This window comes from Fragaria vesca, linkage group LG3 (genome assembly GCF_000184155.1).
Source record: "Fragaria vesca subsp. vesca linkage group LG3, FraVesHawaii_1.0, whole genome shotgun sequence".
Lineage (NCBI taxonomy): Eukaryota > Viridiplantae > Streptophyta > Magnoliopsida > Rosales > Rosaceae > Fragaria > Fragaria vesca.
Genome location: NC_020493.1, coordinates 7,175,175 through 7,189,629, shown reverse-complemented (window position 1 = coordinate 7,189,629; position 14,455 = coordinate 7,175,175). Strand labels below are relative to the sequence as shown.

The 14,455-nt window shown below is 37.7% G+C and overlaps 3 protein-coding genes and 1 non-coding gene across 4 annotated transcripts; 3 read left to right on the top strand and 1 right to left on the bottom strand.

Moving 5' to 3' along the window:
• Nucleotides 1-400: 400 nt before the first annotated feature.
• LOC101312324 lies at nucleotides 401-4,243 on the bottom strand. Its single transcript, XM_004293871.1, has 7 exons — nucleotides 3,627-4,243; nucleotides 2,207-2,395; nucleotides 1,940-2,121; nucleotides 1,715-1,836; nucleotides 1,360-1,621; nucleotides 974-1,273; nucleotides 401-765 (listed from the first exon to the last, which is right to left on the bottom strand). The coding sequence occupies exons 1-7, from the start codon at nucleotides 4,009-4,011 to the stop codon at nucleotides 517-519; spliced, it is 1,689 nt and encodes a 562-aa protein (XP_004293919.1). The 5' UTR covers nucleotides 4,012-4,243; the 3' UTR covers nucleotides 401-516.
• A 2,728-nt stretch (nucleotides 4,244-6,971) lies between these two features.
• On the top strand, nucleotides 6,972-10,076 carry LOC101307383 (glutamate receptor 2.7-like). The gene is made up of 5 exons (XM_004295521.1): nucleotides 6,972-7,218; nucleotides 7,337-8,574; nucleotides 8,680-8,989; nucleotides 9,076-9,473; nucleotides 9,570-10,076. Exons 1-5 carry the CDS (start codon nucleotides 6,972-6,974, stop codon nucleotides 10,074-10,076), a joined length of 2,700 nt encoding a protein of 899 aa, XP_004295569.1.
• A 425-nt stretch (nucleotides 10,077-10,501) lies between these two features.
• Nucleotides 10,502-10,572, top strand: TRNAG-GCC. The gene has a single exon. It is a non-coding gene; the product is annotated as a tRNA-Gly (tRNA).
• Nucleotides 10,573-11,370: 798 nt separating this feature from the next.
• On the top strand, nucleotides 11,371-13,877 carry LOC101307101 (glutamate receptor 2.7-like). The gene is made up of 4 exons (XM_004295520.1): nucleotides 11,371-11,653; nucleotides 11,754-13,012; nucleotides 13,245-13,554; nucleotides 13,649-13,877. Exons 1-4 carry the CDS (start codon nucleotides 11,371-11,373, stop codon nucleotides 13,729-13,731), a joined length of 1,935 nt encoding a protein of 644 aa, XP_004295568.1. The 3' UTR covers nucleotides 13,732-13,877.
• Nucleotides 13,878-14,455: the final 578 nt, after the last annotated feature.

Below are 14,455 nucleotides of genomic sequence, written 5' to 3'. Positions count from 1 at the left end.
TATGACACCCTCATACACTTTGTAGATTAGTGGAAAATGAAAGTCTAGTGAAGCAGAAAATATATGAGCTCAAATAATCTTCAGAACAGTTCTTGAAGTCCTTTGAAGTTTGAACTTGTATAATATAAGGGTAAGGCTATGGTATGTTTAACATTTCTCATACATCAACTAATTTTACAACTTGAGGACTCATTTTACTTGAATAGTTGAAAACTGGTGCAAAATTAATTTTAAATTTATGTCAGATTCACTCTCTTTACTAACCTGAATAGTTGAAAACTAACAGGATTTTCAAGACTCTTGCATATGACATGAGATAACATGTAGATCACTCATATAACACTTGGGCCGGGGTTGTACTGGAATCCAAATTATAGTAAAGCAGAATTACATGTATTGTGGAATTTGATTTCACTATGTTTTATTATCTATCAGAATTACAAGTCCGGCCAGTGGAATTACTTCAACAAATTACAGACTAAAATCTAACATGTTACTACACTGTAGCTTCTGACTTTAAGTCCATCCAAGATAACTGGTAAGGACATAAATCATCAGCAATGATATGGGGTACATGATGTATGCTAAAATACATGTCCAAAACGGAAACTTTGTGCTGAAGCTGGTATAAAGACCCATTACTGAACAAATGATGAGAACAGCCAAGACTGCTGCACAGACATCCCATGATAAATTACGTATGTAAACAAGTGCCAAGAAGATGGTCAATCCCATAACGTTGTTCATGAATACGCCATTATAAATCTGCGTAAATTATTTTGAAGTGTCAGATAATTGACTGTGTTTGTTGTTCAATTGGAGATCAAATGTTAACTGGAAATACATGAGCATGTAGCTTATCCATGCCATGACCATCCTAGCTAGTATCATTCAAGCCTTTGTTTAATTTGGAAGTTGTTAATATCCGAGATGCAGAAATGAATGAAGATATGAGTTCAAGAGAGAAACAGACCTCTGAAAGTGATAAAGATACGGCATTCTCTGTCTTATCTTGAGCAGAAGTTATTAGTTGCAATGCCTGTCCATAGTTGATAGCCAAGGGTATCAAAACATAAGAGGTAAAGAATGAAGGGATGCTTGCAGCAGTAGAGAAGTCTTGGATAGTCTCCATGAGGGGTGTTGCAAGCAAGATCATAATGCCAATGCCGAGGATCAATAGACAAGCAGCCTTAAGTTGATTCGTCCAAGTTTTATCAGTAAGCTTACTCTTCTTTTTCTTAGAGACCTGCTTCTGCTTCCCTCCCAAAGCTTCCTGCAAGTAACAATTAATGATCTACATGTGACCGTAAAGGTTTTAATTGGAACTGATATATAGTGTAAGCATAGCTGAATTTGGACCTCAGTTTTGCTGCTTAAAAACCTTCTATGTCCTTGACCTTGACCATTGGCAGAGGGCGTTGCATTAACCCATTTTGAGATTCCATCAACAAACTCTTGCTCAGATATTTGAGAATCACCAGATATGTCAAAGTCCTCCATTGCCTTATCTACATAATCACTATCCAAACCTACTTCTCCTATTTGTATTCCTAGGACCAATGCCCTCAGTTCATATGCTGATATATATGTATTATGATTCTGGTCGATTCTAGTAAACACCCTGCCAATGAAGTCAGGATAGGGCTAATCAATGAGATCATGGAAGTTCACCAGTCCAGATAAACTAAACTAAGTGTAGAAACCAATGACTTACTCCTGTATATTTGATACATTAGGGTCTCCGCTTGCAGTGAGAAAACTTGGTAACAAGGTTTTCTGTACATATTTACTCATCAGAAATTCAAGCCTTCTGTTCTGAATCCATGGTTGAAAGACCTGCATTTTTCTTTTTTGTTTAGAAATTAGAAGTGCATGACAGTTTCTGAAGTCATGTTTGCATACTTCTGAAAATATAGCTTCTCTTGAAATTTTGTGTTACCTGGTAGATGCAGTAAGTGACAAGAAATGCAAATGAAACAAGTAGAGAAACTAAGATCACGATACGAATCCCTGAGGTTGAGGAAAGGACTTTAGCCACTTGAAGAATGAGAAAGGGGATCAATGACACCATCATAATTCTTGCAGTAGAGCGGGTTTCAGCATCAGTTGTTACACCATAACCTGCAAAACATATATACCAACACATTACAATCACTGTACTTCAGCTAGACCTCTCTCATTGCAGTGCAGAGATAAGAAAGTATACCGGTGATACTAAAGCGGTTCTTATGTCCTCGATTTGAAGAAGTTGGAGAGTCAGAGATGTCATAGCTGCCAAATGCAACAACAGACCCCCAAACTAGTGTAAGAAGCATGATTGCTGACCCTGCAACCATGCCAATGTTCATTGTAGCCATTGCTTCTGCAGTTTCTGCAGTTCCTGTAACTCCAGTCACTGACAAAAACAAAGCATGAACATTTTCAGCAATTTATTTACAGGACAGCACATTCATCTGCAAATTCCATACAGACTTCTGAAAATGACTTCTGCACATCCTTTCAAATACTTGAGCAATTACTAGTCGGATTAATTACAAAACACTACCTGAACTATGATGTTATTTTCATTTTCATACCTAACTATCAAAAACTTGTATTTTCATACCTAAAGTTTCATTCTGTTAGCATTTTGATACCCTGACCATTAACACTGTTAAATTTTGAGGGCATTTTTGTCATTTCATATTTTATATAAACAAGGTATATTTAACCAAAAATAGATTAAACATGTTTATATAAAATTTGATAAAAATTTCCATCAATATTCAATATTTTCTCGATATGATTTTTATTTTAATTATATATTTATATTTATTTTATTTTGTTTTGTTTTGCTTAACATGAAACTCCAAAAATATATATACATACAAAAGTTCTACTAACTTTTATCACTATTGTTGCAAAAATAAATATTTAATTTTGGAGTTTTTTTTTTTTGAATATTTTTGCTAAAGTAAATTGTTTTATTTGTTTTTGATAACCTCAAAAAATAAATTATTTTGTTAAAGTAAATGTAAAAAATGATATATTTATTAAAATGACAAAAATGCTCTCAAAATTTAACTGTGTTAGCGGTCAGGGTATTAAAATGCTAACTGAATAAAACTTCGGGTATGAAAATGTAAGTTTTTAATAATTATGTATGAAAATGAAAATAACATCATAATTCGGACAATGTTTTATAATTAATCCTTACTACTCAGGTATTCACCGCCCCACTACAACACTAAATATAAAAATGCATGAAGGTTGGACTCCAAAACAATCTAGGGAGATAATGATGTAACCAATTAAGTTGACTATTTCAATTCTCACCTTAGGAAATAGATTGTAATATTTTATATATCTAAAGGTGATGAGAATAGACTGTTGTACAATATGCACAAAAATCCAATTTTCTAATCCAGTCAATATTTGACCAAGAATATGTAACACTGAACATGGATATTTTATACTCTCTATGAAATTATGAAGCAGATCAGACACAAGCTAGGCTTCTTCATGATGCTATTGCTACCTCAAAATCGATCCTGAATCTAACCATCTCAGATTCTACAGCATAATGATAAATGGCTCACATGCATAATGAGCAGCTGAGAAGAAGCTATAGAGATTAAGGAGCATACCAAGAACAATTCCGACTTGTGGTACTGTGCCAAGCAAGTGGAAGACACTAGCACCAAATAATCCTGTCCCATACATTTGAAAGAAGAGTTCGGATCCACTGGTAATGAAGCTATTTGCAAGGTAGAGCAAGATCTCGTAGACAATTACCATGAAAGCCAGCCCCCAGAATGAAGTTGCACAAGGCAAGAATCCATAAATGGGTTCGCAAGTCACTGTATCTGCCTTAAGATCATCCACTACTTGTAGGAGTGAAGAATACTGGCTGATCAACTTGTCATCTAAGCCATCGGAAATGAGCACATTAGAGTCTCTAACAGACCGGCAGCGTCCCAAATGGAGTAATTGGAGAACCAGAAAAATGATGAAGAAAGCTGCTCTTGCCATATCCAGAAACACTATTTGACTATTAGCTTCATTCAGGGTGAAAAAAGTGATCAGAAATGGGAATCTGAGAAGCAACTCGAAGTTTGTTGAGGTTTAAATGGAGAAAACAAAGCATGTTGAGGATTAAAATGTCCCACAACTATTCTACTTATGACATTTGCTATCCCAGCTTTGTCTCCCCAAGAAATTTGAACAAGTAAGAACAAAAGCAAGAAGATTAATAGAATAGAATGAGGAAACTTGGCAGCAAGCAACCTACTTATTTGGCATATGACTATGTATTTATTTGAGTTAATCTATTCCTCTACACTTGCTCCATAAATAATGAAATCACTAGTTGGATAGTGACACAGTAGATATAATTGATTATTCATCAGAGTATGGTACACATGCCAATTTTTTATTTTCTACGAAAACCCAGCAGCCTCCATGCTTTAGATTTATGAGATTGGTGATCAGAAAATGGAGCATATCAGACACATGCGACTATACGAGCCTATGACTTTTAGACCAATATCATAAAATAAAAAGGAATCAGCAGTGACCTGTATACTGTTACGTTTTCCAGGTTTCTTTTAGTACAAGTTTAAACCTGGATTCTGGGATCTGGAGTACTCAACATGCAGATCCAAATTCTGGGAGGGAAATGTCCAAGACTGATATTCAAACTAATCAAAACAATCCATGATTATATATGTTAGAACATATATAGTATTACTGTCACCATGTTAGCCGCCCTCATACACATGAAGATCAGTGGAGTAGTGAAATGTGCTTGAGAATAGAAGGCCTTTGAAAATATATATCACTTGTAGGCAAGTTTAATACCATAAGAGAATCTAGGTCTCATTATTAGTGAACTAATTTAGTGAAATAGAATCGCAAAATCAATGATGTCAGCTTGATTAACAGGAAAGCGATCAGGCTGCTCCAAGACTGTATAATACTTTCATTGCTTGTTGTGTTCGAGATTGATTTGCAGTTCAATGTACTAGGTTTTCTTCCTCTAATGATATCACCTTGAGAAAACAAATGACAAATGAGGCTAAGCAGGTGGGGTTACAGAATCCGACCCACTCCAATTCAACCTAATCCATCATTAGTCAGTGGGTTTTATCCTATAGTTCCAAGAGTAGGAATTAAAGGGTGTTGCTAAAAAATATAATGAACTTGATTTAACCAATTCCCGAAACAGATGAAACTCCATGCATATATCCATGTATATATTAATAAATCCGCCTAATTACAGTTAAACACTCTAATTACAACTAATCAAATCGCAAAACCATCTACAGATCTACTAAGTACTTAAACCACGCGGGCTAGGCGGACCCGGTGGTAATGGGCCTTGGCGGGCTAGAGGGTCCCACCTTTCAAAAAAAAAATTATATTAACTCATCAACTCCTCCTTCACACTACTACGGACGTTCGCGCGCTCTCCTTCGTAAGCGCCTCCGATTCCGCCGTCCAGAGAATGACGCCGTCTCAGTACGTCTACCCCGTCTCGTTCTTGTGGCTCTCTTACTAAGTTTGGTTCAGATGGGAAGAGTTTTCAAGGTTTCTGCATTGAAATTTTCCAAATGGTGCGAAATCGTCCGACTTAATTAATAATCCTCCGCCCTTTTGATCGAGTTCCCCAAACTTCCAATACGTTGATTGCTCCTATGATGATGATGTAGAACTAGTCCATAACAAGGTGAACATATCATATTACATCATCTTCTTTTTTAAGTCGCCTCTATGCAGGTTTTCCATATGTGGTCTGAAAGAGAGCGTGATAAGCAGCACAAGCTAGCAAATGGGGGATGGTCATAACAAGGTGTTTATAACAGCTTTAAGGTAGAACAATACAAGAGTCAGCGGATTGAAAACTGAAGATGGTCACAAATGGGGGCTAATATAGAAGACAGACAATAAGAGAGGTCAAGATCAAAGAATCTAAGAAATTAATGTTGCAATCCCATAATATATGAGGCTGCAGAAAAAGACTCTACAATATATATAAATCCAACTGTAATGTCCTAATCTACACGACTGGTTTCACTTGACAAACCACTATTAACGTACAGTTGAAGGAAAAGAGACGTAGGTCAAATACCTCCATTGACTGAACTCTTAAGTCATAAACTTGAAAAGTCGATCTTAAAATTCTTGGTTGTAATTCTTGATCATGCTAACTTAATTTTGTACCACAAAAATCCGAACTGTCAATCTAAAACTTGAACAAAGTGAAGATGTTATTATTTCAAGTATATCAACTAACCGAAACGAAATTCGAATGATGCTAAGATAGCAACCAAGTCAAGAATAAAATTCGTCCCTTACATTTTTTATCTGGAAACATTCAAGAATAAAATTCGTCCCTTGCATTTTCCATCTGGAAACATTGTGTTTTGACTCTACAAACAATTCACAAATATTTGTTGAGATATAAATATCACATCGGGAATATAAGACCTTGCCTGTGAGTTTATAAGGGTTTGAGCCAAAACGGGTTACCCAATTCACGTATGAAGCCCAATGGTCACACAACTCCACGTCAACCCTAAATGTTGTCCGCATGTTAGGCTTAAAAACCTCATAAACCCACAGGCAACATCTCATATTCCTGATGTGAGATTTATATCTCAAGACGCCCCCGCACGTGTGACGAATTTTCAAGCCTAACACGTGAACAACATTTGAGATTGACGTGGAGTTGTGTGGCCATTGGGCTTCACACGTGAACGTGGGTCACTTGCTCTGATACCATGATAAAGTAGTCTAGGGTTCACATCTAAAACCAATTGGCAATGGATGGAGTGACCCAAACCCTTATAAACCCACAAATCTCTAACTAACTTAACCAAGCGAATGAAATGATGCATAAAGCAAATTATGTTGTAAAGCTTTCCATCATTTCTTTTCTAAACAATCAAAACCAAATGTCTTCTCCCTCTGCAAACCTTTACAAAGTCAAAATGTTTTGGCTCTTGTCTTCTCTGCTTATCCATTTGTTCATCATTCTCTCCAATGGAGTTGCAGCTCAAAATGATATCAGTGTCACAAACGTTGGAGCAATCGTTGATTTTAATTCTCGTATCGGTAAAGAGCAGATAGCTGCCATGGAAATAGCAGCTGAAAGCTTCAACAAGTCGTCCAACACTCGTAAACTACTCATTCATTTTCGAAACTCGGAAGGAAAGCCCTTCCTTGCTGGTTCTGCTGGTAATTATTTTAATGCAAAAGAATATTAATAGGGTCATGACCTCATTAAGAATTTGTATATGATTACTTAGATGTTAATTTTTTTTTGTTTTTTGTTTTATTGTCTTTGCTGTTGCAGCTGAAGAGCTGATGAAGGAAGTAAAAGTACAAGTGATTGTTGGCATGGAGTATTGGCCAGAAGCAGTTATAGTAGCTGATCTCGTTAGAAACCAATCTCAAGTTGTCCCGGTAATTTCATTTGGTGCACCTCTTATAACTCCACCACTGATCGAAAGCCGGTGGCCTTTCTTGATACGAATGACAAGTGATGGTTCAACTCAAATGAACTGCATTGCAGACATAGTTGCTGCATACAAATGGAGAAGGGTAGTTGTGATATACGAAGACGACGGTTATGGTGGTTATGTTGGCTTGCTAGGTCTTTTATCTGAGGCTCTACAAGAGGCTAATGCAAAGATTGAGGATCATTTGGTTCTTCCGATATCTTCAGTGCCTGAGCCTAATTTTGATGAGCTAAAAGAGTTGTTAAAGCTTCCCACATTTCAGTCTCGGGTGTTTATTGTTCTTCAATCATCTTTACCAACAGTGAATAATCTGTTCGAAGTGGCTAAGACGATGGGACTTGTAGGAAGAGACTCGGCTTGGATATTCACAGAATGTATCACTAGTTTACTTGCTCCTCAAGGTAACACCTATATGGAAGGAGCTCTGGGAATCAAGACTTACTACAGTGAGTCTACCTCTTATGCTGAATTCCAGAAGGAATTCCAAGCCAAATTCCAAGCCAAGTATGCAGAAGGATATAACTCCAAGCCAGGAATTTATACTCTTCGAGCATACGATACTATTAATGTCATTTCACAAGCCATAGAAAGAATGCGAGGGACTAGTACCAGCCTTCAGGAGATGATAACTGCATTGTTAAGTGGGAAAATGAGCTTGAAAGAAGGTGAAGCGCAATTGGTTTCTCCGAGACTGAGGATCCTTAATGTTGTGGATGGGAAGATGAACACAGAGTTAAACTTCTGGACACCAAAGGGGTTTTCAGAAGGCCTTGACACAAATATAACAGATGTTGTTGGTAAAGTACTTTGGCCTGGGAACCTAACACGTACCCCGAAAGGATGGGCAATGCCTAGTGTTGAAAGGCCATTGAATATTGGGGTTCCAGGAAAAACTTCCTTCAGCAAATTTGTAAAAGTGGAGTATAAAGACAATCCAGATGAGAATACCTATGACGGTTTCTGCATTCAAATTTTCTATAAGGTTTTAAGTCGTTTGAATTATCCTCTGCCGTATGAGTTTCAAGCTGACAATGCAAGCTATGTTGAACTGGTTGAAAAAGTCCGGAACAAGGTAACAACTTATCCTCACATTTTTTTTGTTTGTTTTTGTCACATTTGATATATGTTACTGATAAACAGTGTATGCTTTTCATGTTCATCAATATATGAATCGAAGACGTATGATGCTGTGGTTGGTGATATAACTGTTCTAGCTGACCGGATGGACCAGGTGGAATTCACTCAGCCCTATATGGGGTCAGGGTTGTCAATGATAGTACCAGAAGTAACTGATGAGGAGGCAAGATGGATGTTTATGCAACCTTTCACATGGCAAATGTGGGTGGTCACCGGTTCCATTTTAGTCTACACAATGTTGATAGTTTGGTTCCTAGAGCGCCCAACCAATCCCGACTTTCGTGGTCCATTGATGGATCAGATTGGTACAGCAGTTTGGTTCACCTTCTCCTCTTTGTTCTTTGCTCACCGTAAGTACCAATTTCAGATATTAGTACAATTCTAACCGAAAAGGTATTCTGTACATTGTAAAATAATCTAAGGTTTCATTTTGCAGGAGAAAAAGTCTTCGGCAACTTAACTCGAGTAGTTTTTCTTATATGGCTATTTGTTGTATTGATCCTTACCTCAAGCTACACTGCTAATCTCTCTTCAATGCTCACCGTTCAACGGCTGCAACCGAATGTAACGGACATGCAAATGCTAGTAAACAGCAGTTCACCAGTTGGTGTGGATGGGGATTCATTCTTGTACACATACATGAAGGACTTTATTGGATTCAAGCAATATAATTTGATCAATTTATCGAGTGAATACAGCTACACAGGCAACTTCAAAAACAGAACAATATCAGCTGCCTTTCTTGAACTTCCCTACGCTGATGTATTCCTGAACAAGTACTGTGAGGGATACACTGCTACCACTCCTACCCTTAGATTTGGAGGGTTAAGCTTTGTGAGTATTTTTTTTAAAATCTATATATCTTGTCATGTAGTTTTTGTCCAAATGAGATGGTGAAAACTAATAACATTCTTCACTTTCATCAAACAGATATTTCAGAAAGGCTCTCCAATTGCCAGGGATTTTACTAAGGCCATACTAGAGCTATTGGAGAATGGAGAGATTAAGAAACTTCAGAATGAGTGCTTGACTCCAGAGGAGGAGTGCTCAAAGAATTCTACCCATCAACCAAAAAGCTTGAACCTCAGTAGCTTTTCTGGCCTCTATGCAATATGCGGTGCTACTTCTACATTCTGTTTGCTACTATCTCTTGCTATGTGGATGAGGAGGTTTCAGCTCCAAGATACAAATGAAGGCAGTGCAAGTCCAAGTGACGAGAATATTTGGAACAAAACTGTCAGAATTGTGAAGTTTTTTAAAATTAGAGATCTTGAAATTCCAACTAGAGCTCCAACGTTTGCTAGTTATGTTGTGGATTTGACTACTCCAAGATGGGGGGAATACTCACCTACTTCCAGCAATCCGGAGCAACCTCCAGCATTCACGCCAGCAGAAATTGAATGCATGCCTGTAGAACAGACAGAAACAAGGGTATAGGGCCATGAAATTCAATACTAGCTAGCTGCTTGCTAAGCACTACATCCACATGAGATTCATTTATTTGTTGGTAAAAAAATACCTCAATGCCAGATTTGGCTATGACAATTTATTGTTAGGATTCGTTACTAGGTATGCACTTGTACACATATGCTTCTCTTTGTAAAACCAGTACTATTTATCATTACAACTTGTGTCAGTTAATAGCAAAACTTGTAGTTTCTCTTCCATTCAAGTTCCATATATCTTACACTTTTACCTGGTTATTCATTTTTCATGTCTAATGTTCTCTCTTGCTCAAAAATCATTACTGTATTGAGTGTTTTCAGAAACTAATGACAAGCTATGATGTCAGTGAATTATTTAGACACGAAGTTCAAAATTTAGCTTTGGAGATATTTAGAACCAACTCAAATGGCAAATTAGCACCAGTGGTCTAGTGGTAGAATAGTACCCTGCCACGGTACAGACCCGGGTTCGATTCCCGGCTGCTGCATTATTTTTTGCTATATTCCATCTTAATTTTCATGAAAAAAGCATCGGAAATGAAAAAAAAAATTGGATAGATGGGCCAAAACGGCCCAACAACACAAAGCAAAACTACAATTAATTCATTTGGAAACTAAAGTCACTTTCACACAAGTCATCCAAACAGAAAGGAAGTAACTTACGGAGGAGGTTGCTCCATAACATGCACTCCAATCTCAGCATCCACTCCAGATTTAGATAGCACATCAGCAACCTGATTCATCTCATGATATACATGGGTAATCTTGCTGCCACGATCCACTGAGATTCAGCCTTGTGTCGTTTCGAGTTGCTTCGAATAAATGATGCAAAATGCTACTCTCTCTTTTGTGTGTGTGTGCGCGCGCGCAGAGAATGGTCAATAATGGGGGCTGAGAGGTCAGCATCCAAGTGAATTCAAACTCTCTGGGTACAATTTGTAAATCACCAAGAACTTTCATCCTCAAATTAGAACCTCACATTTCTGTCACATATCATGTCCGTCTGGAATCTTGATCTTCTAAGTATCAATTTTCTCCATGATAGACCAGGTCACTACTTTCGTTTCGACGACTTCTGCAACCATGCTGTCCATGCATGTTAGCAATTCCAAATTTCCTATTTTCTTGGAAGACCAATTCAATCATAAAATTCCACAATGATATTTCTAGAATTAGTAGTATGTTAGCTCAAACAAAAAAACATAAAAAGTGATGATATATACGCAAGTTATGTTGTAAAGGTTCTAAGCTTCTGAATCTATGCTACACAATCAAAAATATTAATCATGTCTTCTCATTCTACAGTTAAAACAGCACAAATACTTGGGATCTTTTTTCCTCTGCTCATCATCTACTTTCTATCCAATCTCTCCTATGCTGTTGAAGCTCAAGATGAAAAAAGTGTCACCAACATTGGAGCAATCATTGATGTTAATTCCCGTATCGGGAAACAACAGAAAGCTGCCATGGAAGTTGCAGCTGAAAACTTCAACAACCAGTCAGAAACTCATGAGCTAAAACTCCTTTTTCGAGATTCTGGCCGCGACCCCTTTATTGCTGCATATGCTGGTAAAGATAAATACATCCTGCATGAACATGATAGTGATCACCAAATAAGCATGTGTATAATTTACTTTTGTACTAATGGATTACTTTGATTTTGTTGCAGCTGAACATTTGATGAAGGAAGAGAAGGTACAAGTGATAATTGGCATGGAGACTTGGCAGGAAGCAGTTACAGTAGCTGATGTAGTCAAAAGCAAAAACCTATCTGATGGTCAAGTTGTTCCAGTCATTTCCTTTGCAGCACCAACCATAACACCACCGCTAATACTACGCATTTGGCCTTTCTTGATAAGAATGGGAAGCGATGTTACTGCTCAGATGGATTGCATTGGAGATATAGTGTCAACATACTACTGGAAAAGGGTTGTTGTAATATATGAAGACGATGGTTATGGTGGCGGCATTGGGAGGCTAGCTCTTTTATCCGAAACTCTAAGAAATGTTGGTGCAAAGATTGAATACCGTATAGTTCTCCCACGACTTTCTGAGTCTACTGATCCTTATTGGGATAAAGTAGCAAAGCAGTTTGAGCTCAGCAATGTACAGTCTCGGGTATTCATAGTTCTTCAGTCATCTTTGCCAACTGTAACTGGTTTATTCAAAGTAGCTAAGAAGATGGGACTTGTAGGAGCAGATTCAGCTTGGATAATCACAGAAAGTATTGCTAGTTTGCTTGACCCTCAAGGCAACCATGATATGGAAGGTACTCTCGGAATCAAGACTTATTATAACAGGAGTACTACTACTTATGCCAGTTTCCAGAAAAAATTCAGAACAAAGTATTCAGATGAAGATGACTCTAAGCCAGGAATTTATGCTCTTCGAGCATATGATATTATTTCAATCATCACAAAGGCCATGAGTACTAGGACTACTAATAGTCTTCATGAGTCAATAGCTGAAAGGTTGAGCAATTACAATGGTTCAAGTGGGAAAATGCAACTCAAAGGAGGTGAGGTACTGCTGGATTCTCCAAGATTTAGGATCATAAATATTGTGGATGGGAAGACAGATAAAGAACTAAACTTCTGGACACCAGGGTTTGGATTTCATCAAAGGCTTGTTAACGTATCAGGTACATACAGAAGTAGTGATGATGTTGGGAATGTAACTTGGCCTGGGAACATAAGACGTCCTTCCAAAGGCTGGGCAATGCCAACTGAGGAGAAGAAAATGAAAATTGCGATTCCGATTCAAAACAGTCCATTTATTACCGTCCGGGGGGAGGATCAACCTGGCGGTTTCTGCATTGATCTGTTCAATATGGTGGTAGAAAATTTGACACACTTATATTCCTTGCCACATAAGTTTCATAAGTTCGAAGGCAATTTCAGTGAGTTGATAGAACGAGTCTATGACAAGGTAACAACTTCATCAGTACTTAATTTTGTTTTAACGTCTATTTCCTTTTATGGCCTATACTTTGTTACTTACAAGTTACATAAGAGTAAGGCTGACACTTAAGATAAGCATTCTTCATTTCATCACTAGTCTATCAATATTCTGCAATCTGTTTTTGTTTCTTTGTGCAATGGTTGGTCTGTTACTGATAAAGTTTATGTGTTTTTCATGTTCATCAAAACATCAATCGAAGACTTACGATGCAATTGTTGGTGATATGACTGTACTCGTTGAACGAATCGACAAAGTGGAATTCACTCAACCATATCTGGAATCTGGTTTGGCAATGATAGTTCCAGATATATCTGATGAGGAGGAAACATGGATGTTTATGAAACCTTTTACATGGCAAATGTGGGTGGTGACTGGTGCCGTCTTAATCTACACAACCTTTATAGTATGGTTCCTTGAGGGACCATCCAGTCCAGACTTAAAGGGCTCACTTAAGAGTCAGATTGCCTTTGCAACTTGGTTCACCTTCTCATCTTTGTTCTTTGCTCACAGTAAGTGCCAGTTCTAAACACAAGCACAAGCACAAGCCTACTATGAAAAGTTGATAAACAAGTAATCTGACCTGTGGTTAATCTCATCTTACAGGAGAAAAGGTCTACAGCAACTTGAATAGTTTTCATAGTTTGGCTGTTTGTTGTATTGATCTTGAGCTCAAGCTACACTGCTAATCTGTCTTCCATGCTTACCATCCGACGACTGAGCCCGAATGTAACAGACATTGAAATGTTGAGGAGAACCAACTCATCAGTTGGTTGCGATAACGATTCATTTGTGAGGAATTACCTAGAGAATGTTCTTGGTTTCAATCCAGATGCTGTCGTTGTAATAAACAGCAGCTACGAACCGGAAGAGATCAGACAAAAGAATTTATCTGCTGTATTTCTTGAATTGCCATATGCGCTAGTGTTTATGGACAAGCACAAGCAAAAGGGCTACACTCTCACCCAACTCACCTACAATTTTGGAGGCTTTAGCTTTGTAAGTACAAACTAGTATCCAAATTGTTCTTGTGCTGTTCTTTCATGCATACAATGATGTTGAAGCTAACAAAATTCTTCACTTTCAAAATGCAGGTATTTCAGAAAGGCTCTCCAATAACTAGGGACTTCTCTAAGATCATTCTAGATCTATTGGAGAATGGAAAAATGAGAGAACTTCAAAATAAGCGGTTGACTCCAAACAACCGTACAACCAATACAACTTCCGATATGCCCGAAAGCTTGAGCCTCAAGAGCTTTTGGGGTCTCTTTTTGATATCCGGGGCTACTTCCACCTTCTGTTTTCTAATAGCTCTTACCATCTGGCTGAAGAAATTATATCACCAAGAAGCATCCCAAGGCATTTAAAACTTAACGAGCTTTGGTGTTAGCCAAGAATAGTTCAAAGAAGCTT

Excerpts from the sequence above, each read along its gene's own strand:
- LOC101312324 (XM_004293871.1), bottom strand. The coding sequence starts at position 4,011 with ATGGCAAGAGCAGCTTTCTTCATCATTTTTCTGGTTCTCCAATTACTC. Across the intron at positions 1,837-1,939 it reads TCACTTACTGCATCTACCAG|GTCTTTCAACCATGGATTCA; the intron begins GTAACACAAAAT and ends AGAAAAATGCAG. Across the intron at positions 1,274-1,359 it reads TTTTAAGCAGCAAAACTGAG|GAAGCTTTGGGAGGGAAGCA; the intron begins GTCCAAATTCAG and ends TGTTACTTGCAG.
- LOC101307383 (XM_004295521.1), top strand. The coding sequence starts at position 6,972 with ATGTTTTGGCTCTTGTCTTCTCTGCTTATCCATTTGTTCATCATTCTC. Across the intron at positions 8,575-8,679 it reads TTGAAAAAGTCCGGAACAAG|ACGTATGATGCTGTGGTTGG; the intron begins GTAACAACTTAT and ends TATGAATCGAAG. Across the intron at positions 8,990-9,075 it reads CTCTTTGTTCTTTGCTCACC|GAGAAAAAGTCTTCGGCAAC; the intron begins GTAAGTACCAAT and ends TTCATTTTGCAG.
- LOC101307101 (XM_004295520.1), top strand. The coding sequence starts at position 11,371 with ATGTCTTCTCATTCTACAGTTAAAACAGCACAAATACTTGGGATCTTT. Across the intron at positions 11,654-11,753 it reads CTTTATTGCTGCATATGCTG|CTGAACATTTGATGAAGGAA; the intron begins GTAAAGATAAAT and ends ATTTTGTTGCAG. Across the intron at positions 13,013-13,244 it reads TAGAACGAGTCTATGACAAG|ACTTACGATGCAATTGTTGG; the intron begins GTAACAACTTCA and ends CATCAATCGAAG.